The following is a 25,785-nucleotide window of genomic DNA, read 5'->3' on the forward strand; positions in this document are numbered from 1 at the left end:
GTGAGATAATACGGTATTTGTCCTTCAACATCTGGCTTATTTCACTCAGCATAACGCTTTCCAGTTCCATCCATGTTGTTGCAAAAGGTAGGAGCTCCTTCTTTCTTTCTGCTGCATAGAATTCCATTGTGTATATGTACCATAGTTTTTTGATCCATTCATTTACTGACGGGCACCTAGGTTGCTTCCAACTCTTGGCTATTGTAAATTGTGCTGCTATGAACATTGGGGTGCATATGTTCTTTGGGATTGGTGTTTTAGGGTTCATTATCAATTCTCATGATTATTGCAATGAGCTCCTATTATTAACTCTACCTTCAATAAAGTCCTAATCTCCTGATATTATAATGCCCCATTTTATGGATGAGGAGACTGGGGAGGCTGACGGGAATTGAGCAATTTTTCTGAAGTTGGATACACAGCAAAAGTGGTAGAGGCAGGACCGGAACCATTTACAATGGTCATTAATGCCCACTCTCTTCAGGTACTTCACCCCTTCCACCAACCCTCCCTCCATCGTCCCCACACTGTGGACCTCCCCACCTGCCCCTCCCTAGCCCTGGGAGACTTGGGAGTGGAGGGGCATTGAGCAAACAGCAAGAGGAGACGAGGGGCAGCATGTGTTTTATTGAAGAGCAAGGGCTCCCGTCCCAGAACCAGCTATACTTGTTCTGGCTTATTGGGCCCTGGAGACCTGAGTCCGTAGGGGAGGCAGCAGAGTGAGCCGTCTGGGCACAGGTGCATGTAGGTTTCTTGCCTTGTGCAGTAAGTCCGGCAGGCTCCTTGGCCCTTCCAGCAGCGTTTGAATTCACTTCTCCCTACGCAGAGCATGCAGAGGAAGACTACAGGTCACAGAACAGCCCAGGGGTCACAGATTAGCCCCCTGACCATACAGAGAAGCCCAGGAGCCACAAGTTAGCTCACTGACCACACAGAGCAGCCCAGGGGTCACAGGTTAGCCCCCTGACCACACAGAGCAGCCCCAGGGTCACAGGTTAGCTCGCTGACCACACAGAGCAGCCCAGGGGTTCCAGGTGAGACAGCTGGTCACAGATCAAACCACAGATCCGTCTGTAGGGTTCTCTACTACTTTTTATTTAGGTTTGAAATTTTTTCTAATAGAGGTTTCTTTTCACCAATCACATCATTNTAGCTCACTGACCACACAGAGCAGCCCAGGGGTCACAGGTTAGCCCCCTGACCACACAGAGCAGCCCAAGGGTCACAGGTTAGCTTGCTGACCACACAGAGCAGCCCAGGGGTCACAGGTTAGCCCCCTGACCACACAGAGCAGCCCAGGGGTTCCAGGTGAGACAGCTGGTCACAGATCAAACCACAGATCCGTCTGTAGGGTTCTCTACTACTTTTTATTTAGGTTTGAAATTTTTTCTAATAGAGGTTTCTTTTCACCAATCACATCATTACATTATTCTCTATTTTTGCGTGCTTAAATCCTTCCATAATAAAAGGTGTTTTAAAAGCTCACCTTGTCCCTTATTCTACTTTCATGGGCATTTGGAATAAAACTTTAAAAAAATCTTATCAGAAGCCTTTCAGCTCTCCCGCTGCCCCCTACACACACCGCACTCACCCCTCGCCCTGCTTTTATTCCTCTTAGGACTGTGACCACCTGCAATATCATGTTTATTTGGTTATTTTCTATCTCCAGTAACTAAAATATCAACTCCAAGAAAGCAGGGACCTTGCTTTCTTCCACCGACGGGTCCCCAGCAATTGTAACAGTGCCTGGCATGCAGTATATGTTTCCCAAATGAACATTTGTTGTGAGAATCCCATTGTGAAGCTTAGGAAACCGAGGTGCAGGCTGATCTGGCAGCTCGCTCTAACCTGCCCAGAAAGCCGGTGACAGAGCCAGAATTTAAACGCTGGACTAAGCCTCCTCTGTCTCCCAGGAACTAAGCACCTGTGTCTCATTCACACACACACACACACATGAGGTTACCTGGCGGCACGTGACCCAGGACCAGGAGAGACACAATGAGCAGAAGCAGCTGTCTCATGCTCTCGGGGCTCCTGCGAGGCCACTGGGGACGGAACACAGAGGCAAGGAGCCCAACGCATCGAGACCAGCCATCTGCAGCCCAGCCTTTATTGAGCTGCAGGTCACGGCAGGAGTGTGGGCAGCAGGAGACTCAGTGGGAGTCTGAGGCCCTGTGGTCCCAGGGATGTGGCTGGACCTCAGCCAGCTCTGTGGGGAACTGGATGCACACAGAACCCAGACATCGCTGAACTCTGAAACCGAGGGCAGAATTTCCGGAAGCGACGCCTGGAGTCAGAAACTAGACGGTGTCCCCACCTGAGAGGGTGGGGAACGTCTTGGCTTCAGAGAGATCTGCTTCAATGCCACCAACTCCCTAATGCCTAATGATACCTTGGACAAGTCACTTAGCCTCTCTGAGGCCCAGGCTGTCATCTAGAAAACGATGACAAGCCCCCCTTGCAAAGCCAAATACATGGAGGATTCCCTTCCTGATGCCAAGGACGTGAAACCAGACCCCGCTGGCCTGTTCAAACAGCATGTGTCCAGGCCTACACAGTAAGAGTACCCGCCAAACTGACAGTGATGGCAACCTAGCTCACTTAGCAGATGAAACAAAATAACACAAAGTGTGGTACCCAGACCAGCATCCAGCAGCAGTNATGCGGCTGGGCCTCAGCCAGTTCTGTGGGGAACTGGATGCACACACCACCCAGACGTCGCTGAGCTCTGAAACCGAGGGCAGAATTTCCGGAAGCGACGCCTGGAGTCAGAAACTAGACGGTGTCCCCACCTGAGAGGGTGGGGGAACGTCTTGGCTTCAGAGAGATCTGCTTCAATGCCACCAACTCCCTAATGCCTAATGATACCTTGGACAAGTCACTTAGCCTCTCTGAGGCCCAGGCTATCATCTAGAAAATGATGACAAGCCCCCCTTGCAAAGCCAAATACATGGAGGATTCCCTTCCTGATGCCAAGGACGTGAAACCAGACCCCGCTGGCCTGTTCAAACAGCATGTGTCCAGGCCTACACAGAAAATGAGTAAGAGTACCCGCCAAACAGACAGTGATGGCAACCTAGTTCACTTAGCAGATGAAACAAAATAACACAAAGTGTGATACCCAGACCAGCATCCAGCAGCAGTAAGTACCTGGGGCTGGTTAAAGAAAAACTTCTCGAGCGCTACTGGAATCTACTGAATCGAAAGCTGGGGAGTGGGTCCCAGCAAGCTGGGGCTTAAGAAGCCCTCCTGCTGCTTCAAACACACTGCTGAAGTCTGAGAACCATGAGAACCGCTGAGACCGTAGGTGCACAGGGCCCAGAACAGGGTCTGCTGCACAGGCATGTGAGTGGCATCTTGAAGGATGAGCGGAGGAAAGAATATTCCAGGCAGAAGAAACAGAATGTGCCTGAAAGTGTGGGGCACGCCCAGAGCAGGGAATTTGTGGGGAGGAGTTTGGAAATGACCCTGCAGAGGACAGTCTCTCTTTAAAACTCACACCATTACGTTATTCTGTATTTTTGCTTGTTTACATCGTTTCTGTAATAAAAAGTTTTTTAAAAGGTCGCCTTGTTCCTTATATCATTCAGTCATTTTCATGTCCATTTGAAATAAAAACCTTTTAGCCCTGGCTGGTGTGGCTCAGTGGATCGAGTGCCGGCCTGTGAACCAAAGGGTCACTGGTTTGATGCCCAATCAGGGCACGTGGCTGGGTTGAGGGCTGGGTCCCCAGTAGGGAGCATGCAAGGGGCAACCACACCTTGACGTTTCTCATCCTCTCTTTCTCCCTCCCTTCCCCTCTCTCTAAAAATAAATAAAATCTTTTTTTAAAAACCTTATCAGAAACCTTTCGGCTCTCCCACCACCCCACGATGCACACACCACACTCACCCTTTGCCCTGCTTTTATTTACAATGGGCCTTGAATGCCGAGTTCAGACGTTTGTGTTGCAGACAACTGTAAGTTTATAGCAAGGGTGTAACGTGTTTAGATTTCAGTTTTAAATGAAAAAACTGAAACCCAAAGAAAAGCAGTGAGTTGCCTAGAGTCACACAGCAGTTGGGTTGCAGAGCCCACCCCCAAACGGAGCATGACGCCAGCCACTCGCAGCCCATGCCCTAGCTGGGGAAGTGAGGCTCAGAGGGCCAAGCCGCAGAAGGAAGCCAGGCGTGAAATGGTTCCGCTAGTTGACTAGGCTGTTGTGGGAGTTGCTCTGAGCAGGACACCTGGACCCCCTCAGCCATGACAATGAGCCCCGCCCACAGGCACAGCCTGGTCTCCGTGGGCCCCACACGCGTCCCTGCCCCCGTCCCTCCTGACCTAACAGGAAGCAGCCTCCTCAAGAGCCCGAATCCTGGCCGGGTGGACGAACTCAGCAGCTCCCTACAGCCCACTTCTCTTCTATAACCAAGATCACAGGGTCTCTTTCATTCTCCTGCGTGCCCAGGAAGATAAAAGAGCAAAAACCAAACAAACATGGGGTGCGATAGAAAGGCACAAGGGCAGGCTGAGAGGCAGAGACCCCGAGTCCCAGGCCCAGGTTAGCCCCAGCTCATCTCGCGCGTGGCGTCAGGACTCCAGGAGCTGCTAACCCAGGCAACGTGCGAAGACCAAGCCAGGCACAGCACGGGCCTCAGTAAATACCAACCGAAGAGCAGACAGCCGTTCCTCGGGGCAGAGGACAGCCCTAGCTGCGGAAACGGTGCTCAGCCTAGAATGTGGTGAACGACTGAACGATGCTAAAATAAGATGCTCGGGACGCTTCGGCGCTGAATTCCGGGACTCCCCTCCTCCCCTCAAGCCACCAACCCCCACCCCCGCAATTGATTCTCCATCCATTCAGAGCAGAGTTTCTCTGAGTGGAGTCCACGAAGTCCGCCTCGGGATCGCGGGGGCACTTGTTTGAAAGGCAGGTCCCGGGACCCTGCCTCTCCCAGGACTGCCGAGTCCTCCCCTCTCGGAGGGTGGGACCTGGGAGCGTGAACTTTCCACGAGCTCCCCAAGTGGTTTCTGCAAGGACCAAGGCGGTTGGTGCGCCCCGGTGCCGGAGTGGGTAGATGTGGGTGCACGGGCGACCCAGACCCGGAATTCCGAGCCCCCTTTCCTCCTCCCTCTGGCCCCCCACCCTAGACTAAGGACGCGAGGAGGCAGGTCAGCTGACCCCCGCGTGAAGTCTTTCAGCCCCCGAGGCCTTGGGGCGGGGACCCCGGGGCTGCCCTGCTGGGCGGGGCTGGGCGGGGCGGGGTCGCGGCTCCTCCCGGGCTGCGGCGGCGGGGCGGGACCGGCCAGAGGGGGTGCGCGCCGAGGCGCTGGTGCAGCCTGGAGCACCCGGCAGCTGCGGGCCGGGGACGCTGGACCCCTCTCCACGCCGAGGTAAAGGCCCGCGCAGCCCGCCGCCAACTTAGTCAAGTTGGAGCGGAGTTTGCCGGGCGCCTGCATGGTGGAGGGAGGGGGTTTGCGACGCAGGCAAGGGGCGAGGAGGTCCTCGAACTCGCACGCCAGGGATTAGATAGACCACTTCACCTGGGTCTCCCGAAGGCAAGGTAGTTCGCGACAAGGAACCCGCCCGGATCGGGGGTCTCAGGACTGAGACCCCGGGCTGGGCAACTTCGGACTCTGACTCCGGGGATGGTACTTGCGCTCCCAGTCCCCGTAGGTGCCCTCCCCCCCGCCTTGCCAGGACCCTGTAGCGTCGCTAGACCTGGCCTAGCTGCCTCAAAGCCCCCGCCCCCCGCAACAGCCGCGGGAGGCAGTGCCAGCCGCTGCTGAATTTTTCACGTAGGGGGCGGGCCGGACACGCGGTTCCCATGGCACCACGGTGCTCAGGTTACCGCGGAGGGAGCCCCCAGACCCCCGTGCCCTTCGGGTTCCAACCCACGCATTCCCGCCTTTTCCTCAGCCCTCCGGAGGTGGGACAATGACCCCCAGGGACTCTTAACCCCACTCCGTATCCCCCAGCCCACCGATGGTGGGGAAGGGACCCAAGGGGGAGGGGAGGACGTGGTAATTTGGATGCCGCTCAGAACGTGCGCTTGAGTGTGAACGGGAGGGGCAGGTCTGGTACACAAGTACGTGCGTGCCTGTGCGGACATCCCACCTCGCTGCTGCCCCTCTGTCTGTCTGTCAGTGTCCTGGGGGAGTGAATCATCCTCAAGGCACAGGAACCAGACTCTGTGTGCAGGCACGTGTGTGTTCACGGCTTACCCGCTCACCTCCCAGCCCTGTCGGGGCAGACCCTGGGCCTGGAGCCAGAAATCCCACCCCCCGACCCCCGGGGCCGAGGCGCCTCCTCCTCCTCCCATTTGAACGAGAGGAGCTCTGGAGGAAGCTATCTCAGCAACTCATCTGGACCCTACGGAAGAAAGGGCTCAAAGCACCTGGCTCACCACCCACTCCCCTTCTTACTCACAGAAAGAAGGGAAGAAGGAAGAAGCCAAGTCCCCCCCACCCAAGGATGACACTAAACACCCAGCAAGAAGCAAAGACCCCCCTGCGTCGGCGAGCCAGCACCCCACTGCCCCTGTCCTCCCGGGGCCACCAGGCTGGCCTGAGTGCAGCGCCTTCCACCACCAGGCAAGCCCAGCATCCACGGCTGGGCCAATCAGCCTCGCTCAACCCGCCCACCCAGCAGCCTTCACCTGCCCCCGATGGTTGGTCCTCTGACTCCAGCGACTCTGAAGGCTCCTGGGAGGCCCTGTACCGCGTGGTCCTGCTTGGAGATCCTGGCGTGGGGAAGACCAGCCTGGCCAGCCTCTTCGCGGGGAAGCCAGAACGGGAACCTCAGGAACAGCTGGGAGGTAGGGAGCCTGTGGGCTGGGCTGGAACGTGGCTGGAGTGGAGGCTGTGTCATCAGGGGCAGGAGGCTGCCCAGATCAGACGTGCAACCCATGCACTGCTCAACCCAGAGGGGCACCATTCTCACGGACTATGAAGTGGATAGACCCCCTAGCACTGGGCAGGGCACCGCCTGCACATTGGTCTGCGGGAGGGGAGTTCCTGGAATAGTGAGAGTTTTGCCAGTTTTTCATGGGTGAGAAGTATGGGATTCAGTGTCAAGGGTAAAGATGTGGTGGCCTTCCACCTAGCTCAGAGACCCCTGGCCCCAGCTCTGCCTCAGACTCTTGAATCATCCTAGCTCCACAGACAACCGTCCATGGCCACCATGACCTGCAGCAAAACTAAGATCCTGCCTGAAGTGGAGACCCTCAGACTCCAAGTTCTGGGCCCTGGGTCCCTTCATTCCCAAGAGACACAGTGAGCTGAGAGGGTTGGGGACTCAAGGATGGTGGGGGATGGGGACAGGACAAAGGAAATGAAGGTGGGGTTTTGCAGACCAGCTGAGAAGACACAGGGTGAATGGGACAGGAGCTGGTTAAAAGCAGAGAGAAGTGGGGACGGGCTGACCAGGCCCTTTCACCAGGCCTGGCCCCTCTGAGAGTGAGAACCCATGCAGAAGGTGTGACAAATGGGGAGACCGAGGCCCAGAGAGCATGACTCGACCTGCCTGAAGCAAGCCAGGCGCAGAACAGGACTGGAGGATTCCCAGCCTGGCTTTAGCCCCAGCACCTCATACTCACTCATTCCATCAACCAAAAACACAAAAGCTTCCTCAGTCCCTACTGTGTGCCACATACTAAGCTGGCAGCTGGGGACACCTGGGCTCCTTGTGGAGCTTCTTGACCTGTCAGGAGAGACAGACATCACACAAACGTGGTGAACACTTCAAGGAGAACTGAAGGGACGCAGTGGCAGTAAAGAGGGGCTAGGGAAGCCCACCCCCCCCAGGCCTGCCCCTCCCCCCTGAGATCCAGCTCTCCCTCCCTTACAGAAGATGTGTACGAGAGGACCCTCACCGTGGACGGAGAAGACGCCACGCTGGTGGTCATGGACACCTGGGAGGCTGAGAGGCTGGTATGGCACAGCAAGCAGAACCTGGGGGGATGGGTGCTGAGCCAAGGACCAGGTTCCCGTCCCCTTCTAGGACACTGCAGAGCAGGGAGAGGCCAGGGGCATTGTGAGCACCCACCAAACCCGTAGTCCTAGGCAGCCTTTCCAGCCAGAGACAGAGCCTCACGACCCTCACCCCCTTTTCTCCCCCACTGGTCCCCTCTCCACAGCCATCGCAGGGTGCGTTTCTTTCCCTGCAGGCCTCCCCTCTTATTAGCACCCGCATGCCACTCCGCCCACCCACGCTGTGCAAAAGAAAGGACGCTGAATCTGTCATCAGAGTGCCTGGGGTTGAGCATCTCCTTTCCTTTTCTTACGAGTTGTGTGGCTTTTGTGCAGTCGACTTACCCACACTGAGCTTCAGTTTTCTCACCTGGTACATGGGCCGATCATTCCTGCCTCCCTTACCAACCGTTGTTGTTGTTTTTAAGTTCCTATGCAATTTCACAGAGTTGAGCACAGTTTGGAGCATGAAAAAAAATGCTGAACATGGGTGCAGAATCGTAAATAATGAGAATTCTATGCATTGTAACCGGGTAGCTAGTGAAAGAGGAAACCAAAGGGCATCCTTCCCTAGTCCCCTCCAGAGCAGACAGAGAACAGCAGGGACATGTCCCTTCTGTGTTTTTGTCATCTTAAGTGGGTTTTCTTTGCTCTTCTTGCTAGACAAGTAATACACGCTCACTAGAGAACTTTGAAAAAATACCACTAAGCAAAGAGAAGGATCTAAAAACCACCCGAAATCCATCTCTCTAGGAGTAGGTCCTCCCTAACACGCAGGGGGGTCCTGGCCGCAGCGGGGCTTAGGGGGCCTTGTTGGGTGGCTGACAGCACCAGTGACGGGCCCACAGGCTAGGGATGAAGGAGCTTTGTAGCCGAGTCTTTTAAACAAGCATAAAAGGAACCCCAAGTCCAAATGAGCATAACCATGGTGATGACAATTCTCTTACAGCAGCTGACGTCTATGGACACCCTCTTCCTAAGTGCCAGCCCCTGTGCTAAGCACTAGACATGTATTATGACATTCGGTCAAGAGAAAAACTATACACTGAGTGTTCCTCTGATTCCTATTCTAGGAAATCAGAGCTCAGAGAGGTTAAATAATGTGTTCAAAGGTCTCAGCAAATGAGATTCAAACCCAGATCTATAAGACCCCAGAGCCTGTACTGTCATGTGCTAGGATTACCCCTTCACCCTCCCTGGGAGCGTCATCTGAACCCCTAGCTGAGGTTCCACTCCTTCACCCATTTGTTCATTAAGAAACACTCATGGGGAAAATATCAAGGGTCAAGACACTGGAGACCCGGAAGTGGATAAGGCAGCCATGTTTTCTGGCCCCATGGAGCTCACAGGCTGGTAAGGGAAGGGCTACTTTTTGGATACAGTTGAGAATCCTGTGGGGAAGAGTCCAGTGAATTAAGAAGACTGATCGGCCTGGGAGTCCCATTAGGGAGAACAGAAGGCAGGAACTGGAATTCTGTGCCCATCTGGCTGTGTGGCCTTGAGAAAATGTTCTCTTCTCTGGCCCTTGTTTTTTCTACAGGTAAAATGAGGAAACTGAACCAGTTTCCATGGTCAGTGACTGTGAAGGCAGTTCTCAAAAAGGGCCCCTTTGGTAGCAGCCTGTTGGAACAAGCTTCCACCCCTTCCATCCTTAGCCTGGATGGTGTCAGAGAAGCAGCATCTGGCCAGACGGGGTGGACCTTCGGCTCATCCAGTGATGCCCTAGCTTGGCTGACCATCAGGTCACCTAGAGAGAGTGTTAAAAATCAAATTCTCAGGCCTCACGTGAGACCTACTAAATAACAACCTGTATAAGTGGAATCCTGGAATCTATATTTTTATTTGTTTATTTTTTTAAGATTTTATTTATTTATCTTTAGAGGGGAAGGGAAGGAGAGAGGGAGAGAATATCAATGTATGGTTGCCTCTCATGTGTCCCTTGCTGGGAACTGGCTCGCAACCCAGGCACGTGCCCTGACTGGGAATCGAACTGCGGTTGTTTGGTTCGCAGGCCTGCTTTCAATCCACTGAGCTACACCAGCCAGGGCCGGAATCTATATTTTTAATCACACCCCCAAGAGACTCTTGCCCACCAATCATGCACCAGCAAGGTTTTGTGATCCTAACCGTAGCAAACCCTCCATAATTCTCTGTGCAATGAATGAATGCATGCTCAAGACCCACCCTCTCATTCTATAGCCGAGGAAACTGAGGCCCACAGGGAGCAGCAACCTGTCCATAGTCAAGGGTGAGAATTCAGAATGGGCACCTACAACTGTCTGACTCAGCCCACAGTTATTTGGCCTGAGGAAGGATCAATATGACTGTTGAAAACCTGCCCCCATTGACAATGATGTTGACCATGGATCTGATGCTTTCCTACTCGTCTATATTATTTGGTTGTCAGATAACATTTCTGGCTTCTTTTCCCCTCACAAACAATCCTCCCACCATGGTCAGTATTTCCCACTCCTGGCCCACATCCTTCTCTCCTTTTCCACCTGCTCTACCTTTCAAAACCCACCAACAGGTCTGCCTGGAAGCCTCCCACACAGCCAGGCTGAGTTCTTCTGGCCTCGCTCCCTCCCCCCCATGGCTTCTCCTGACACTTGCATGTGGGTGCTCATCACCCTGCATTGCGACTCTCCATTTCCATAGCCTTCCTCTCAGACCACAAGGTTTTGGAGGGCGAGAACCGTGTCTCATTAAACACTTAGAAGGTTGTCACCCAGGTGGTCCAGGCTCAGAGCGCTGACCCTGACAACGAATCACCATCTTAATGGAGTATCAAAATCACTCCAGTTCTTTCCTTTCCTTGGTCAGTTTGCAGGGACTCCACTTTCTCAAATGGCCCGAGCCTCCCCCACTCCCTTCCCTTGCTCCCCACAGTTGCTCCTTTATCTCTCTTTAAAACCGTCCTGGAAAATGCCTCCCCTTGAAGTCAGCCTCCGTCCTCACTTTTCTCCTTTCCTTTTTTCTCTTTCGAGAAGACTGCAGAAGACCGAAAGAACTGCCTAATATGACTGAACCTGTTAAGCAGGCAAAGCCAGAACAGCTGAACAGCAAACTCTCCTTAGCAGGAAGCAGAACCACATAATTTTTTTTTTTGTCTCCTGTGCCCAGCCAACAGAAGGAATCAATGAGTGAAAGAATGTAGTGAGGTAACAAGCCCGTTTTGCAAGCAGAGAAATGGGCTCAGAGAGGATCAGGGTGTCACTGCTTTGAGAGGAGAACAGGGAATGATGGCAGACTTTGTCCCCCAAACCTGTCCCAAGTGTAAACCTCAGCCCCATCCGAAACCACCCCAGCCCCTTTCTCAACCAGGGCCTAGGTGTCCTCTGAGGATGGGCCTGGGGCGTCTCCCCCACAGGACCAAAGCTGGAGCCAGGAACCGTGCCTGCAGGCGGGCAGTGCCTACGTCATCGTGTACTCCATCGCAGACAGAGGCAGCTTCGAGAGCGCCTCCGAGCTCCGCATTCAGCTGCGGCGCACACATCAGGCGGACCATGTGCCCATCATCCTGGTGGGCAACAAGGCGGACCTGGCACGCTGCCGGGAGGTCTCCGTGGAAGGTGAGCCCTCCAGTCCGCCCCCTTCTCCATGTACCCCTCTGGTCCGCTGTCACTGCTCCAGTGCTCTTCATCTCAGGACTGCCTGCCCCCCCCCACCCCCATCCTGCCTCTGCTGGCCTGCCTGGGAAAGCTAGGAACCATTCCTGCCTCCTCCCTCTCTCGCCAGACCAGTCCCCAAATCCCGCCGGGCGCACCTCCCTTAAAGCCACATTCCCTTTCCTCTGTCCGACAGCCGCTGCCCTACCCCACCATCTCCATTCTGGCCTGGGCCAGCCCTGCTGTACTTCTGTGTCCCCGTCAACCAGTTCTCCTCAACAGCTGCCAGAGTGTCCCAGAACCACACCTGACCTTGTCACTTCTTTGCTTCAAAATCCCCGTTTGACTCCCCCATACCCTTAGTCAGAGACACTGTATCCAACAGGCCCAAGAGTCCTGAAGGCTTGTCTTTTCTTACTGAATTTATTGGGTTGGCATTCGTTCCCCAAACCATATAGGTTTCAAGTGTACAACTCAACAAAACGTCCTTCTGCACGTGGCATCCGGTGCCCATCACCCCAAGCGAAGTTTCTCTCCGTCCCCATCTCCCCAACCTGTGCCCACCTCCACCTGCCCCACCCCCTTTCCCTCTGGCTGTCACCGCACTGCTGTCTGTGTGTTACACACACACGCACACACACACATATATATATTTTTTTTTTGCTTAATCCCTTCACTTTCCTTCATCAGTTCCTCAGTCCTCCTTCCTTCTGACAGCTGTCAGTCTGTTCCATGCCTGTTTCGGTTCTGTTCGTCAGTTTANCTGCACATGGCATCCGGTGCCCATCACCCCCAAGCGAAGTTTCTCTCCGTCCCCATCTCCCCAACCTGTGCCCACCTCCACCTGCCCCACCCCCTTTCCCTCTGGCTGTCACCACACTGCTGTCTGTGTGTTACACACACACACACATATATATATATTTTTTTTTGCTTAATCCCTTCACTTTCCTTCATCAGTTCCTCAGTCCTCCTTCCTTCTGACAGCTGTCAGTCTGTTCCATGCCTGTTTCGGTTCTGTTCGTCAGTTTATGTTGTCCATTAGATCCGACGTATAAGTGAGATCATATGCTATTTGTCTTTCTCTGACTGGCTTCTGTCACTGAGCACAATTATCTCCAGGTCCATCCACGTTGTCACAAAGGGTAAGATTTCCTTTTTTTAATGATTATCTGAGAAATTATTGGCACCAACATATGCTGATCAATGTATACCTCCAGGAAGTTTTAATTGTCTACAAGACATGATGTTGCGCCATCTAGCAACTGCAAACCAAAACGTTTGAAGGTAGTATATATAAATTGTATTTAAAGCGGGATGGGGAATACTTTAGTATATTTGACATATCAAGTGGGACCCCTAAAGATCTTGAAATGGTCATACTTACAAGGAACAATCCAAAAATGATGGAATCGGACACCCAACAAGGGGAAGCAGTTCCACAGGGTCCCCAGCCACTGAGGACTAGAACCCGGGTCCCTGCCTCCCAGCCAGCCCCAGGGCATCCTGGGGACGGGAGCCCACCTGAGCAGGCCTCCCGAGATTCCACAGCATAATCCCAGGAGATTGTGGTAAACTGCAGGTTCCAGGACCACAAATCAGAATCTCTCCCCCTATTATTCTGATGCACACATTGGACCCCTTACCTGGCATTCAAGACCCTTCCCTGCCTTGTCCCAGCCTCCTCCTGTGTCAGCCCCCAACCTGTGAAATAATTCCTCAAAGCCAGATCTGGTTTATTTCTGAGTCCCCTGGACTCAGAAAAATGTGTTGAGAAAGGAAAAGGTGCTTCCAGTGGAGACTGAACGTGCCCCTTCTTACCTTTCTCTCCTCCTCCTCCACCTGCCCACCCGACGCCCGCCACCTCAGAGGGACGCGCCTGCGCTGTGGTGTTCGACTGCAAGTTCATCGAGACCTCGGCCACCCTGCAGCACAACGTGGCCGAACTCTTTGAGGGCGTGGTGCGCCAGCTGCGCCTGCGCCGCGGGGACGGCAGCGCCCGCGAGTCGCCCGCGCCCCGACGGCGCGCAAGTTTCGGTCAGCGAGCTCGTCGCTTCCTGGCACGCCTGACAGCCCGCAGCGCCCGCCGCCGGGCGCTCAAGGCCCGCTCCAAGTCCTGCCACAACCTGGCGGTGCTCTGAGGCCGGCCTCTCTCCCAGAGGCGGTGGGCACGGGTGCACCAGGAGCACCGCCGATGCCACCGAGGGGCAAAGGCGCAGTGACCCGGGGCGCACACCGTGGGCCTTACCTACCCGCCGCCCGGAGGGCCAGAGCATCTCCTAGAGCCCCCTTCGGGGACCCCTCTGCCCTGGGAAGCCATGTACAGACTATGGGGCCAAAGCCCAAGCTGGACAGAGAGTAGGGTTTTTTTACACCACGCGTAACTTTTTGTAAAACTTTTCCTTATCCTTGGGCTCTGGACAACCCTCAAAAACACTCCCTGCCCCCGCCCCGCCTCTACCCCCCCCAATAAACCAGACCAGAAGAATGTCACGTCCCCATGTCTAGACTGCTTCTTTTGGGTTCTTGCAGGCGGCTCCACCCCCTACTCTCCCATCCGCACTGGCTACTGACTGGGTTAGCCTCCTGCCCTGCGATGGGTCAGTCGGTGAAATCATGCAAACAACCACGCGTTCAGGCCTCCCAGCCACTGGGCAGGAGCCCTGCCCCGGGTTTGAGGGCCACCCAGTGGGGCACAACCACAGTGACGTGTAGCCACCCCTTATTTTCTCGTTAGCCTATTTTTTGGATGATAGATTCATAAAATGTTATCTGGAAAGAACGTTAGCGCTCATCCCGGCAATAAAATAGCCGGCGTGTGTTGGGAGCTGTGTACTAAGCTGTGGCAACTATTAATTAACCTTCACAACCCCTATTTACTAATTAGAAAACTGGGGCACAGGGCAGCAAAAGCCACTGCTGGAGACCGCGGTGCTGCTGTGACAGAGGCTGCCAGGGTTCGAAACCAGGCTTGTCAAACCGGAGAGTGTGCCCAACTTATCCAGTCCTCTTGGAGAATGTGAGGAAGCGCTATATAGTACAGAGTCCCCAGGGAAATGGACTTGCAAGCACAATTTTGCATAGAATTTAAAGAAGGGGGGAGACTTCAAGAAATTCAATCCACTTTTCCCCATGATGGACCCCCAATTTACTCTGACTCATTCACTTTTCTGAATGTAGAAACTGAAGTCCAGAGAGGGGAAGTGGACACCCCAGAGCCACCCAGCCAATGAGGATGAAGACGAGATCCCGGGGGCCCACCCCCTGGTCTGTCCTTGCAGGAAGTAGGAGGCAGGAAGGCATCCAGGCTGGCTGGGGATGAGGCCCTGGGGTCAGGTCAGGAGTTTCCAGCCTGAGGTGAAAGGGTGTCACTCACTTGAGAGGAGAACAAGATACAAGCGGTTTGGACTGTCATGTCCCTGATGCCTGACACATTGCCCCCAAACAGCCACCCTTCCAGATGCCAGAGCCTTCCACGTGGCCCTCTCCCTGCCACCAGGAAGAGTAAAGCACAGGCAGGCAAGTCACAGCCTCCAGCTGTGAGCCCCCAAATCTTGCCAGCCAGGCACGGATGGCACTTGTCTCCCCATCCCAACTCTAGCCTGGGGAAGGGAAGAGGGGGAGGGTCCCCCCCCCAAGCTGTCCATGGCCTGTGGTCGTGGGGGAAGGGCTACAGTTGTGGAAAGTTGGCAGAGGCAGCCTGCAGCAGCCGGGAGAGTGGAAAAAATGATATCAAACCCGGAAAAATGCAGGCCGGATGGAGGGCCTGAGTCGGCCCTGGGAGGTGAGAGGGAGGGAGGGAGGGAAGGAGGGAGGGAGGGAGGGAGGGGGCCCCCCAGGCTGAGAAAGGAAGAGGGGCCAGGGAGAGAGCACAAGAGCTGTTTCTGAGAAAACTGAGGGCTACCGTGTCATTTCTTTCTCCATCCACAAATATTTATCAAGAGCCTACTAAGTGCAGGGCGCTGTTCTGGCTCTGGGGATAAAGCAGTGAATAGACAGAGCAGCATGCTGCCCCTGGAGCTCACAGTCTGGACGAGGGAAGGGGAAGCAGACTGGAAAGAAAGTAAATAAATAAAATACTTGCAACCTTAAAAGGGGCTAAAATCAGGGTGGTCGTGGAGGGCCCTGAAGACAATCCAGTCCCATCCATTCAATTTGCAGGTGGGGAAACTGAGGGCCGGAGAGGCAGAGGACTGCTCTGAGGTTCCTGGGAGTGTGAAAGAATCCTTGTGACCAGGATTGTGGGGCAGGGGAAGAGAAGGGAGGGGAGAAAGAAACCGTGCAGATCAGGGTAGGGAGGGAAGGGGATGCAGCCAGCACAGCAGGACTGCACCATGGCTGAGGTCCAGGGCGTCCGCGTTCACGCCTTGCTCCCCTCCACCGCTGTGTGCCTTAGTTTCCCCATGTATAAAATAGGATTCATGAGCAGCTCCCTCCCTCAGGGCTGCTGTGAGGATTAAATGACTCGCAGTGTGTAAAGTATTTAAAACAGCTCCTGCATCTAGGAAGACTCCCTAAGTATTGGCTCCTGCTATCACACATCAGACCTTGGGGGAAACCAGGGTTTGCTAGGGGTCGAATGTTCTGAGGCTACAATGAAGCCTTTGGCCCTGACACTGGGGGACTTTAGGAAAATGTCCTTCCCTCTTGGGCCTCAGTTTCCCCATCTGCAACAGAAAGGGGTTGAATCTGAGCTTCTGTCATCTATGCCTGTACTCGTGGTCCATGTCTGCCTCCCCCCGGGAAGGGAAGCTCCCTGAGGGCAGGGCGCTCCAGCTGCCCTGTCCCAAGCCCCCACAGCAGCGCCTGGCTCGTCACAGGTGATCAGTAAATAGTTGCTGAGTGGATCAATTCACCGGTCTGTACAAGGCCCTGCCACTCCCGACCTCTCTGGTTCTGTGAGTCTGTGAATAAGGCGTGGCTGGGAAAGCATGTGAGAAAACCACAATATTCCTCCCAGGGACACAGCCAATTATAGTTTAGAAAGTTCTTTCTCATCCATAAAAACAAACTGGAAAAAGAAAAAGCTAACTTTGTTTTAGCTCTTTCCGTGTGCTGGGGCCCCTGCCACCTGCTTGGTACACATTCTCATTTTGTCGTCGCCATGACCAATGACTTAACAGGTACCTTTTTAACAGGTGAGCAGGTGGAGGCCAAGAGAACCCACAAAATTTGTCCAAAGACCACACACACGGCAGGAAAGGGTGGTCAGTGTTTACTCTCAGGTCACGTAGAAACTATTATCTTCATTGTACAATTGGGGAAACAGGCCCAGAGAAAGGAGATGAATTGCCCACGGTCATGTAATAATAACAGCAAAGAGTTAACATCAATGCATCCGTTGCTGTGCTAAGCACTTTTCAGATATTAAATCCTCAGAACTGGTCCATGTTATCACCATGCCAGTTTTCCGATGGAGAAAGAGCACAGAGGTTCAGTACCCTGCCGGGACGGCACAGTTAGGGAGTAGCGAGGCCAGGATTCGAAACAGAGAAACCTAATCCCGAGGTACTAAGGGCTCCTCTCCGTCTCACTGGTTCAAAGAGGAAGGCGTCCTTTGCCCAGCCGCCGGCCGCCTGCGCTGGGGGCAGGGTGGAGAACAAAAGCACTTTCAGAGTAACCTCAGCTGGGACTTTCCACCTTGAAGGGAGAGTCATGTTATGGAAAAAATGATAAAGCTCTGGAAAAATGAACGTCTTCCAGGGGCCCCAAGTGTCCTCACAGTCCCCACCCCTCCCGGCTGTGGGGGAGTGCCACAAACTGCCGGCGGGATCCAGATGAGATGAAGGACACCTGGGTCCCGACACACCCCAGCCAGGCGCTCGAACACCGAGGATCACGGGCCTTGACGGGAAGTTCCAATTTCTCAGCCAAGGACACGAAGCTTCCACTCAGGAACCCCCCAAGGAGTCAGGTTCGGGCTGGGACACCCCATCCTTGGATGATGGGACATTCAGGTCTCACAGGACAGCTCTGTCCTTCATTCAGTAAAGGAAGGTGAGGAGGGTAGAGAGGGTCATAGCTGGCTGTTTATAAGGATTAAGACTCTCCCTGTTCTCCAGTCTCAAAATACACCGAGTGAAGGAGCGAAGGGAGGTTTCTCTACGTGGTGATCTCCGTCCCGAGGATATTTGAATACTCTAGTTCAACAGCTTGAAAAAATGCACAAGTTCAGTTTCAATTTCAGCAGTGTTCCCTTCTGTTGGGTTCAGGGTTCGGTTAAAAATAATACTAATGATGGGGTGGGACTTCTGGGTTCAGCAGTGTGTGCAGTCTTCCCCAGTTCCATCTGGTTCAAGTTCAAGGCTTGAAGAGATGGCTGTTCCAGGTACTCTGGTGCCAAACAAACCACCCCAAAGCTCAGGGGCAGAAAAACAATTATTTTATTGTACTTCTATATTTTGTGAGTCAGGAATTTCGGCAGAGCAAGATGGGTACAGTGTCTCTCTGGGGCCTCAGCTGGGAAACTCAGAGACCGGGGTGCCTAGAATTATCTCACAAGTCTGGTGTCCGCACTCACAGGTCTGGAGGTTGGTACTGGCAATAAGCTGGAATATCACCAACACACGCTCCTCCAGGTGGCCTGCTGTAGCAAATTACCGTCGACCTAGTGGCTTAAAACAGCATGAATTTGTCACTTTACAGCTCTGTGGGAGTCCAGCATGGGTCTCACCAGGCTAACATCAGAGTCTCGGCAAGATTGCATTTCTTTCTGGAGGCCCTAGAGAAGTCTCGATTTCCTTGCCTTTCCCAGCTTCTGGAGGCCACTGACTGTCCTTGGCTCATGACCCCTTCCTGCCTCTTCAAAGCCAAGAACGTCAGGCCGAGTCCGTCTCATGCCGCCACCTCTCTGGTTTTCCCCTCTCCTGCCTCCTTCTTCCACCCTTGTGATTCCACTGAGCCCACTCAGTTAACCCAAGATACCCTCCCTATTTCAAAGTCAGGTGTTAGCGCCCTGGCTGGTGTGGCTCAGTGGATTGAGTGCTGGTCTGTGAGCTAAAGGGCTGCCAGTTCGATTCCTAGTCAAGGTACATGCCTGGGTTGCAGGCCAGGTCCCCAGGAGGGGGTGCATGAGAGGCAACTGCACATTGATGTTTCTCCCCCTCTCTTTCTCCATCCCTTCTCCTCTCTCTCTATAAATAAAGTCTTTTTTAAAAAGTTAAGTCAGGTATTAGCAACATTAATTCCATTTACGAATTAATCTCCCTTTGCCCATTGTAACAGAACATTTTCTCAGGTTCCAGGGATTAGGACATGGACCTTTGAGGGGCTCCTTTGAGGGGCTGCTCTCCTGCCTACCATAGTAGGGCAGAGTGAAGGGGGGCTGGGGTCTTGGCTGGGTCTTCTCTCCACACAAACACACACACACACACCATCTTGTTCTAGCGAATGGAAAGGGCCCTAAGTTAGAGGGTGGCCCCCTGGTGGGGGGCAGGAGCTCTGGGAGGCTACCCCCAGAGTCTGACCTGACTTTTCTTCCTCAAGCCCACACTTCTCTGCAAGGGCCCTGGCTTCTTCCAACCTCCAGTGGGCAAACCTCCACCTGCCCTTCGGAAAACCCTACTCCCTACCTACAGGAGTAAGCCTTGCCTCCGAGGTATCTCCCTCAGCCAGCAGGACATCCTCACAAGTCCGGAGTATTGAAGCTGGAGTTAGACTCCAAGTGACCCAGCAGGGCAGCCAAGGGTGCTCATAGCTCTTCTAGTCATACACGACCGTCCAGCGTGAGTGTGACACTCCAGACCCAGTTCTCTTCAAGGTTTGCCCGCCTGTGTGGATGAGGTCAGTGGCCTTTACACATGGCCAGTCGTCTGGAATGTAACTGCTGAATGTTACACACAAATGCACCCACGCATTGATTCTAAAACCTACACCAGGGACACTCACCCAGATGCCCACAGTATCAGGTGATAGAAACCGGTGAGGTAGACTGGGCGAAGGGCATCAGGGAACATCAGGTCGGTGGCAGATTGGAAGCACCTGTCCTGCCCATTTGGGCCGCAACGGAACCAAGCTGCCTATTTCGGCTGTTAGGACATGAACCCAGCGTTGCCAGATAGTTTGGTTTTTTTTTCCTTTAAAAAAAAAAGGCTGCAAGCCAGATATTTACGTGAAGTGTCCCAATCCTTAAATCATTATTGCTAATTCCAATTTTTAAAAACCCTGAACGGGAGAAACAAAATATTTCCCCCAGCCAAATTCTGACCAGAGGCTGACAGTTTGTAACCTCTGATCAAAACCCAGATAGTAATAGAGAAATGTATTCTCGGTCAGCGCCCCCTAAGTCTGCGAGGCCACCCCATGAAGTCAGTACTTAATTATACAGCACAGCTTGTTCCTTTCGTCCACCTCCTCCGGATCCCCTTTCCAAGAGCCCCTTTTCAGACCTATTGGGATACCCAAGGTGTCTGTGCCCGGTGGTATATTTTTTATTGAATATTGAATCACAGAAATAACACATTTTATTTATAAGAATATGTCAAANAACCCAGCATTGCCAGATAGTTTGTTTTTTCTTTTCTTTAAAAAAAAAAAAAGGCTGCAAGCCAGATATTTACGTGAAGTGTCCCAATCCTTAAATCATTATTGCTAATTCCAATTTTTAAAAACCCTGAACAGGAGAAACAAAATATTTCCCCCAGCCAAATTCTGACCAGAGGCTGACAGTTTGTAACCTCTGATCAAAACCCAGATAGTAATAGAGAAATGTATTCTCGGTCAGCGCCCCCTAAGTCTGCGAGGCCACCCCATGAAGTCAGTACTTAATTATACAGCACAGCTTGTTCCTTTCGTCCACCTCCTCCGGATCCCCTTTCCAAGAGCCCCTTTTCAGACCTATTGGGATACCCAAGGTGTCTGTGCCCGGTGGTATATTTTTTATTGAATATTGAATCACAGAAATAACACATTTTATTTATAAGAATATGTCAAAAACAATGGAAAATATATGGTATGAAGTAAAGATGCATTTGTCTGTTAAGCTGCTCTCAGCTACACACGATAGAAATCCTTATAAGGATATAGTCTAACAAGGGCCCAGAGGTCAGCAATTTTATGGTCGATTCGTCAGCCTTGAAATGCCAGGATACAGAGTGTACATCTGCACCATTCTCTAGGCTTCTCCCCCAGGGTTGCATATGTCTGCAACAATCCCATATATCGCATCCTCACACCACCATCCCGAGTAAAAATGGAAGGGGAGCCTGGCCTGTGTGGCTCAGATGGTTGGGCATCATTCTGCAAAGCGAAACGTTGCCTGTTCGATTCCTACTGAGGGCACATGCCTGGGTTGCTGCTTCGGTCCCCACTCGGGTTGTGTATGAGAGGCAACCAACTGATGTTTCTCTCTCAAATCAATGATTCTCTCCCTCTCTTTCTCCCTCCCTTCCCCTTTCTCTAAAACTAAAATAAATAAAATGGTTTTTTAAAAAAAAGAAGGAAAGGGGAAAGGTCAAAAAAGAAGTTTTCTTTTTATCAATGTGGAAATGGTCCTCCCAGAAGTATTCCTTCATAACTCACTGGCCAAGCTGAGTTCCACAGCCACCTCTAGCTGCAAGAGAGGCAGAAAAGCAATTATCTGGCAAATATGAATGGGATTGCCACACCTGGCTTGGGTCAATTAGGATTCATCCCTTGTTGCCCTAACAAGATGGCTTTTGAGAGCAATGGATGAGTGGGGAAGGGTCGTTGGGGAGGCAGCTCAGGTATTTGCCTCCCAACTCCTCCCGTTCTCCCCTGAGTCCGACTCCTCGCCCTGGAGTTGCCTGCCGTTAGCATTTTAGGGTGCATCCTTCCAGAGGGTTTTGCACACTTACGTATACCCTGTAGCAGACAGTTGGCTATTTATTTCTCTTTTCTTTCATGCTGTCAGAGCTGCAGTCTCGCTGTTGTTCTCTTTTTCATGGGTCAGGAATAAACCTGATTGCTCTGAGCCAGAGATTGGCTTAAAGGTGGACCTACCACCCAGCTGTGGTCAGTGAGGTGGGAGGGAAGCTCGCTGGGGAGTTCGAGAAAAAGTTTCTTCGCTCTCACAAAACTACTGAGACACCAACGAAAAAGAGCGGTGGCAGGAAGGGACAGTCCCTTTGCTTCTACTGCGCATCGAAATGTATGGATTTGATGCCTGGAACTGTAGCCAACATCTTGAAATTACAACGGAAATTACAATGGTCAGATAGCAAAGTAGGAGACGAAAAGTGCCTGTGTCACTGATGATGAAGTCACGCCGCTGAATTAACCCTCCCTGAGGCTGCCCCACCTCTGAGCTTATTGTTTTGCAAGGTGATATGTTTTCAATGCTGAGCAACTTATCTTGGGGATTTCTGTACCAAAGTCAAAATCGTCTATCTGACATATGGGTCTATAGGCTTATTTTCTGGTGGGGTTTATTTTCCCACGTAAATGGGATCATAGTTATATGCATTGGGATTGAGTTTAGTTGCAAAAGAAAAAACTCAAAATAGCAGTGATTGAAACAAGACAGAAGTATATTTCTCTCGCATGGAAAAGAGACTCAGAAGCAAGCAGGCCAAGGCTGGCATGGCATTCCACCATGCAGGGACCACGGCTCCTTCTACCTTTTCAGTCCAACGTCCTCCATCTAATACCCTCCTTAGGGGGCAGCCGGCACATCCACATGCCGGCCAGCAGGGGGTGGTAAGGAGCCCAACTAAAGCACAGACTCTCAGAAGATGCTCACAGTACCACAGCTTACAACTCATTAGTCACGTTGCCACACTTAATTGCAAAGGGGTCTAGAATACTTTATTCTGAACGGCCATGTGTCAACTCAAAATCAGGAAAGATTCTATCTTTTGTCTCCACAAAAGACAAAATTCTATCTTTCAAGGAAAGATAGAATGGACATTGAGGGGCAGCAAGCATTATATGTCTGCTAAGATACCATAAATATTAGACATAATTTGCTTTTTTTTCACTCAACTTACTCTCTCTATCCAGGCCAGTGCATACAAATTTACCTCATGATTTTGTTGTTTTTTTTTAAATCATATGAGAACTTTCTTCTTTTTCAATACACACATTTAAAGCGATATCAGAAAAAGCTATATAATTTCTATAAGGCTATAAATTTCCCTCTAGGCACTGCTCTAGATGCATCCCACTAATTGTGGTGTGTTGTCGTTTCACTCTCATTCAATGTAAAATACCTCCTGGTTCCCCCTGTGATTTCTTCTTTCCACAGATTACTCGGACATATACTGCTCAGTTGTCAGATATTTGGGGTTGGGGGTTCTATTTGTCTTTTTTGGTTGTTGTCATTGATTTCTAACTTAATTTTACAGCAAATGTGAGACCTGTTTTATAGTTCTACACAGTGTGCATTATGCTCCATGTTCTGTGTGTAATTGAAGCTAATATACACTCGGCCATTATCGGTTACCGTGTCCTAAAAATGTCAGTTAGGTCAAGGTGGTTGGTATGCTGTTCAGGTCTTCCATATACCAAGTGGTTTTATGCTTCCTTGTTTGATCAGTTGCTGAGAAAAGAATGTTGAAATCTCCAGTTATAATTATCATGTGTCTATTTCTCCTTTCCGTCTGTCCATGTTTTTCTTTTTCTTGCTCTTTTTCATTGCTGCAAAATATTCCTCAGTGTGGATCTACATTATTTCACCCACGAAGGACATTTAGGCAACTGCAAATGGTTTGCCCTCACGGTGTGGCACTGAGTATTCTTGCACATATAGGGGAAATGACCAATTTGAAAATTACTAGGTCAAAGGGCATGTGCATGTTACATTTTGACAAATACTGCAAAATTGCCCTCCAAAACGACTGTTTTTTAAAGAAAGATTTTATTTTTTCTATTTTTAGACAGAGGTCAGGGGAGAAAGAGAGGGAGAGAAACATCAATGCGTAGTTGTCTCTCATGCGCCCCCTACTGGGAACCTGGCCTGCAACCCAAGCATGTGTCCTGACTGGGAATCAAGATGGTGACCCTTTGGTTCGTAGGCTGCTGCCCAATCCACAGAACCACACCAGTCAGGGCTAAAGGACTGTTTTTGTTTACATTCACACCAATAGTGACCTATTCCCTACACCACAACCTACATTAGGTATTACTAACTGCAATATTACAATTTATTATATATATAATATTATATATATATATATATAGTCATTCAGATGACCAAAATATATTTCTCAGCTATATTTGGTCCTTCTCCACATAGTTCCTGGCTCACTCCATGAAGTTTCCTAAGTGATAAGGCAATGGGAGCATCTTTTAATAGAACATGTGGTCTCTTGTCCTCAATTCCTAAAATCACTTCAGAGCCATAGAGGTGAAGTGGGTGCCTTGTTATTCATAACAAGCCATTTCCCACTGCACCTGGATTTATATTAGTGAACATGATTTTGGGGAAGCACCTGAGGAGGGGTTCTGGTGGCCAGAGGAACCAACCATGAACTTCAGGGCGGGGAGAGTCTTAGAAGTGCATCAGTCACCAATGGCCAGTGAGTTCATGGACCACGCCTGTGTAATGAGGCCTCCACAAAAGACCGAAAAGGAGGGGTTCAGAGAGCTTCCAGGCTGGGGGGTCAGACACTCCCATTAGCCACCGTGCAGGGCCCCAAGCTTTTCAAGGACAGAGGCTCCTTTGCTGGGCACCTCGCTGTCTGCATCGACAATTTAGCCAGTAACAGGTTTTCCTGAGTTCTGTGAGCTGTTCTAGCAAATTAACTGAACCCAGAGAGAGGGCCGTGAGAACCCTAATTAATAGCCAGGCTGGCCAGAAGTACAGGTAACAACCTGGGCCTGCAATTGGCCCCCTGAGTGGGAGGGGGCCGTTGGAACCCCCTGTTCGTAGCTAATCAGTCAGAAGCACAGGTAACAACCTCGGCTTGCCGTTGGCGTCTAAACTGAAGGGCCATCTCGTGGGACTGAGCCCTTTACCTGTGGAGTCTGGGGCTATCTCCAGGTAGTTAGTCTGAGAATTGCTGGTCAGTGTGGGGACACAGACACACACACATACACACAGACACACACACACACACACACACACACACCCCTGCAGGAAGGAACTGGGCTCAGGAAACCAAAGACCAGTCTTTTCTCATTGGATATTCTCTTGGAAACGGGACGAGGGAAAGGCTAGGGAAGAAAGTGTCTCATTGCTTGCTTTGCATTTCCCTAATTACAACAAAGTTGAGCAACGTTCCTCTCAATGACTGTGCCCCTTAGCTGCCCCAAGGCCCAGCATAGCATTGAAATTACAGTTTCTAAGGTCTCAATTAAATTCTTAGCCAAGGCTATTCCACTCTTCATTATCTGCCTGGAGTAGACGGGTGTTGTTGTTTTTTTTTCTTCCAGTTACCAGAGCATTCGTTGGAACGGGAAGTCTGGAATCAGCCAAACCTAAGTCAGAACCCTCTGCCTCTGCCATTTGACATCTGTGTGACCAAGGGCAAGTCACGTAGCCTCTCCAAGGGTCTTTGGACCATTGGCTTTACAAAGCAGAAGACGAACATTTTGCGCAGGTGTTGGATGGATTAGAAAGGCGGTGTGTAAAGAACTTAGCACAGCGTCTGGCCCCGAGCAGACACTAGTAACACATTCATGTGTTAAAAATAGGTACTCGCTGAGCCCTTGCCATGTGCAGAGCGCTGAGTTAAGCCCTTTTCTCAGATTACTTCGTTGACCCTCACAGCAGCAAGAGACAACATCATCTCACACATGAGGGAAACTGAGGCTGTCAGTTGTTAAGTGTCATATCCAAGGTCACACAGTAATGAACAGAGCTAAGAATTACATAAAAAATGGCGGACTCTGCAGCCTGCTTCCCAGGGCAGCTAGCTCACTTCACAGATTAAGAAACTGAGGCCCCCCCTGGCCAGGTGGCTCGGCTGCTGGTTGAAGCATCACTCCGTACACCGAAAGGTTGCCAGTTTGATTCCTGGTCAGGGCATATGCCCTGGTCGTGAGTTCAGGTCAGGGGTGCACAGGAGACAACCAGCTGATGTTTCTCTCTCTCTGTGTCTCTTTCTCTCTCTCCCTTCTTCTTTCTAAAAACCAATGGAAACCTGTCTGTCCCTGGGTGGATATTAAAAAAGAAAAAAAGAGCAAACTTGAGGCCCAGGGAGATAAAATTACATATAAAATTAAATGGTGAGTAAGCTGCAACCGGTTGACCAAATATTTTTCTTCCTGGGACTGGGTGACCCGCTGCAGAAGAGACTGGCAGGAGTGGAGGCAGGGACAGCCACCCAGC

At 51.6% G+C, this 25,785-nt stretch overlaps 2 protein-coding genes across 3 annotated transcripts; one reads left to right on the plus strand and one right to left on the minus strand.

Annotated features, from left to right (window-relative positions):
• Positions 1–620: 620 nt before the first annotated feature.
• Positions 621–2,191, minus strand: DEFB124 (defensin beta 124). Its single transcript, XM_037044706.1, has 2 exons — positions 1,964–2,191; positions 621–818 (listed from the first exon to the last, which is right to left on the minus strand). The coding sequence occupies exons 1-2, from the start codon at positions 2,019–2,021 to the stop codon at positions 661–663; spliced, it is 216 nt and encodes a 71-aa protein (XP_036900601.1). The 5' UTR covers positions 2,022–2,191; the 3' UTR covers positions 621–660.
• A 3,091-nt stretch (positions 2,192–5,282) lies between these two features.
• On the plus strand, positions 5,283–14,052 carry REM1 (RRAD and GEM like GTPase 1). 2 transcript variants are annotated; one of them, XM_037043799.1, is made up of 5 exons: positions 5,283–5,373; positions 6,412–6,797; positions 7,829–7,911; positions 11,321–11,522; positions 13,425–14,052. In XM_037043799.1, exons 2-5 carry the CDS (start codon positions 6,455–6,457, stop codon positions 13,694–13,696), a joined length of 900 nt encoding a protein of 299 aa, XP_036899694.1. In that variant the 5' UTR covers positions 5,283–5,373; positions 6,412–6,454; the 3' UTR covers positions 13,697–14,052. The 2 variants fall into 2 exon arrangements, with proteins under 2 accessions (XP_036899694.1, XP_036899695.1); XM_037043800.1 differs by lacking the exon at positions 5,283–5,373 and adding an exon at positions 5,444–5,543.
• Positions 14,053–25,785: the final 11,733 nt, after the last annotated feature.

Source organism: Sturnira hondurensis, unplaced genomic scaffold (assembly GCF_014824575.4).
Source record: "Sturnira hondurensis isolate 20B ecotype Veracruz unplaced genomic scaffold, ASM1482457v3 Scaffold0004136, whole genome shotgun sequence".
Classification (NCBI taxonomy): domain Eukaryota; kingdom Metazoa; phylum Chordata; class Mammalia; order Chiroptera; family Phyllostomidae; genus Sturnira; species Sturnira hondurensis.

Bases quoted from the DNA above. Each gene is read 5' to 3' on its own strand.
- DEFB124 (XM_037044706.1), bottom strand. From the start codon at position 2,021: ATGAGACAGCTGCTTCTGCTCATTGTGTCTCTCCTGGTCCTGGGTCAC. The intron at 819-1,963 runs GTAACCTCATGT...TGCTCTGCGTAG, and splicing joins CCTGGGTCACGTGCCGCCAG to GGAGAAGTGAATTCAAACGC.
- REM1 (XM_037043799.1), top strand. From the start codon at position 6,455: ATGACACTAAACACCCAGCAAGAAGCAAAGACCCCCCTGCGTCGGCGA. The intron at 7,912-11,320 runs GTATGGCACAGC...TCTCCCCCACAG, and splicing joins CCTGGGAGGCTGAGAGGCTG to GACCAAAGCTGGAGCCAGGA. The intron at 11,523-13,424 runs GTGAGCCCTCCA...CCGCCACCTCAG, and splicing joins CCGGGAGGTCTCCGTGGAAG to AGGGACGCGCCTGCGCTGTG.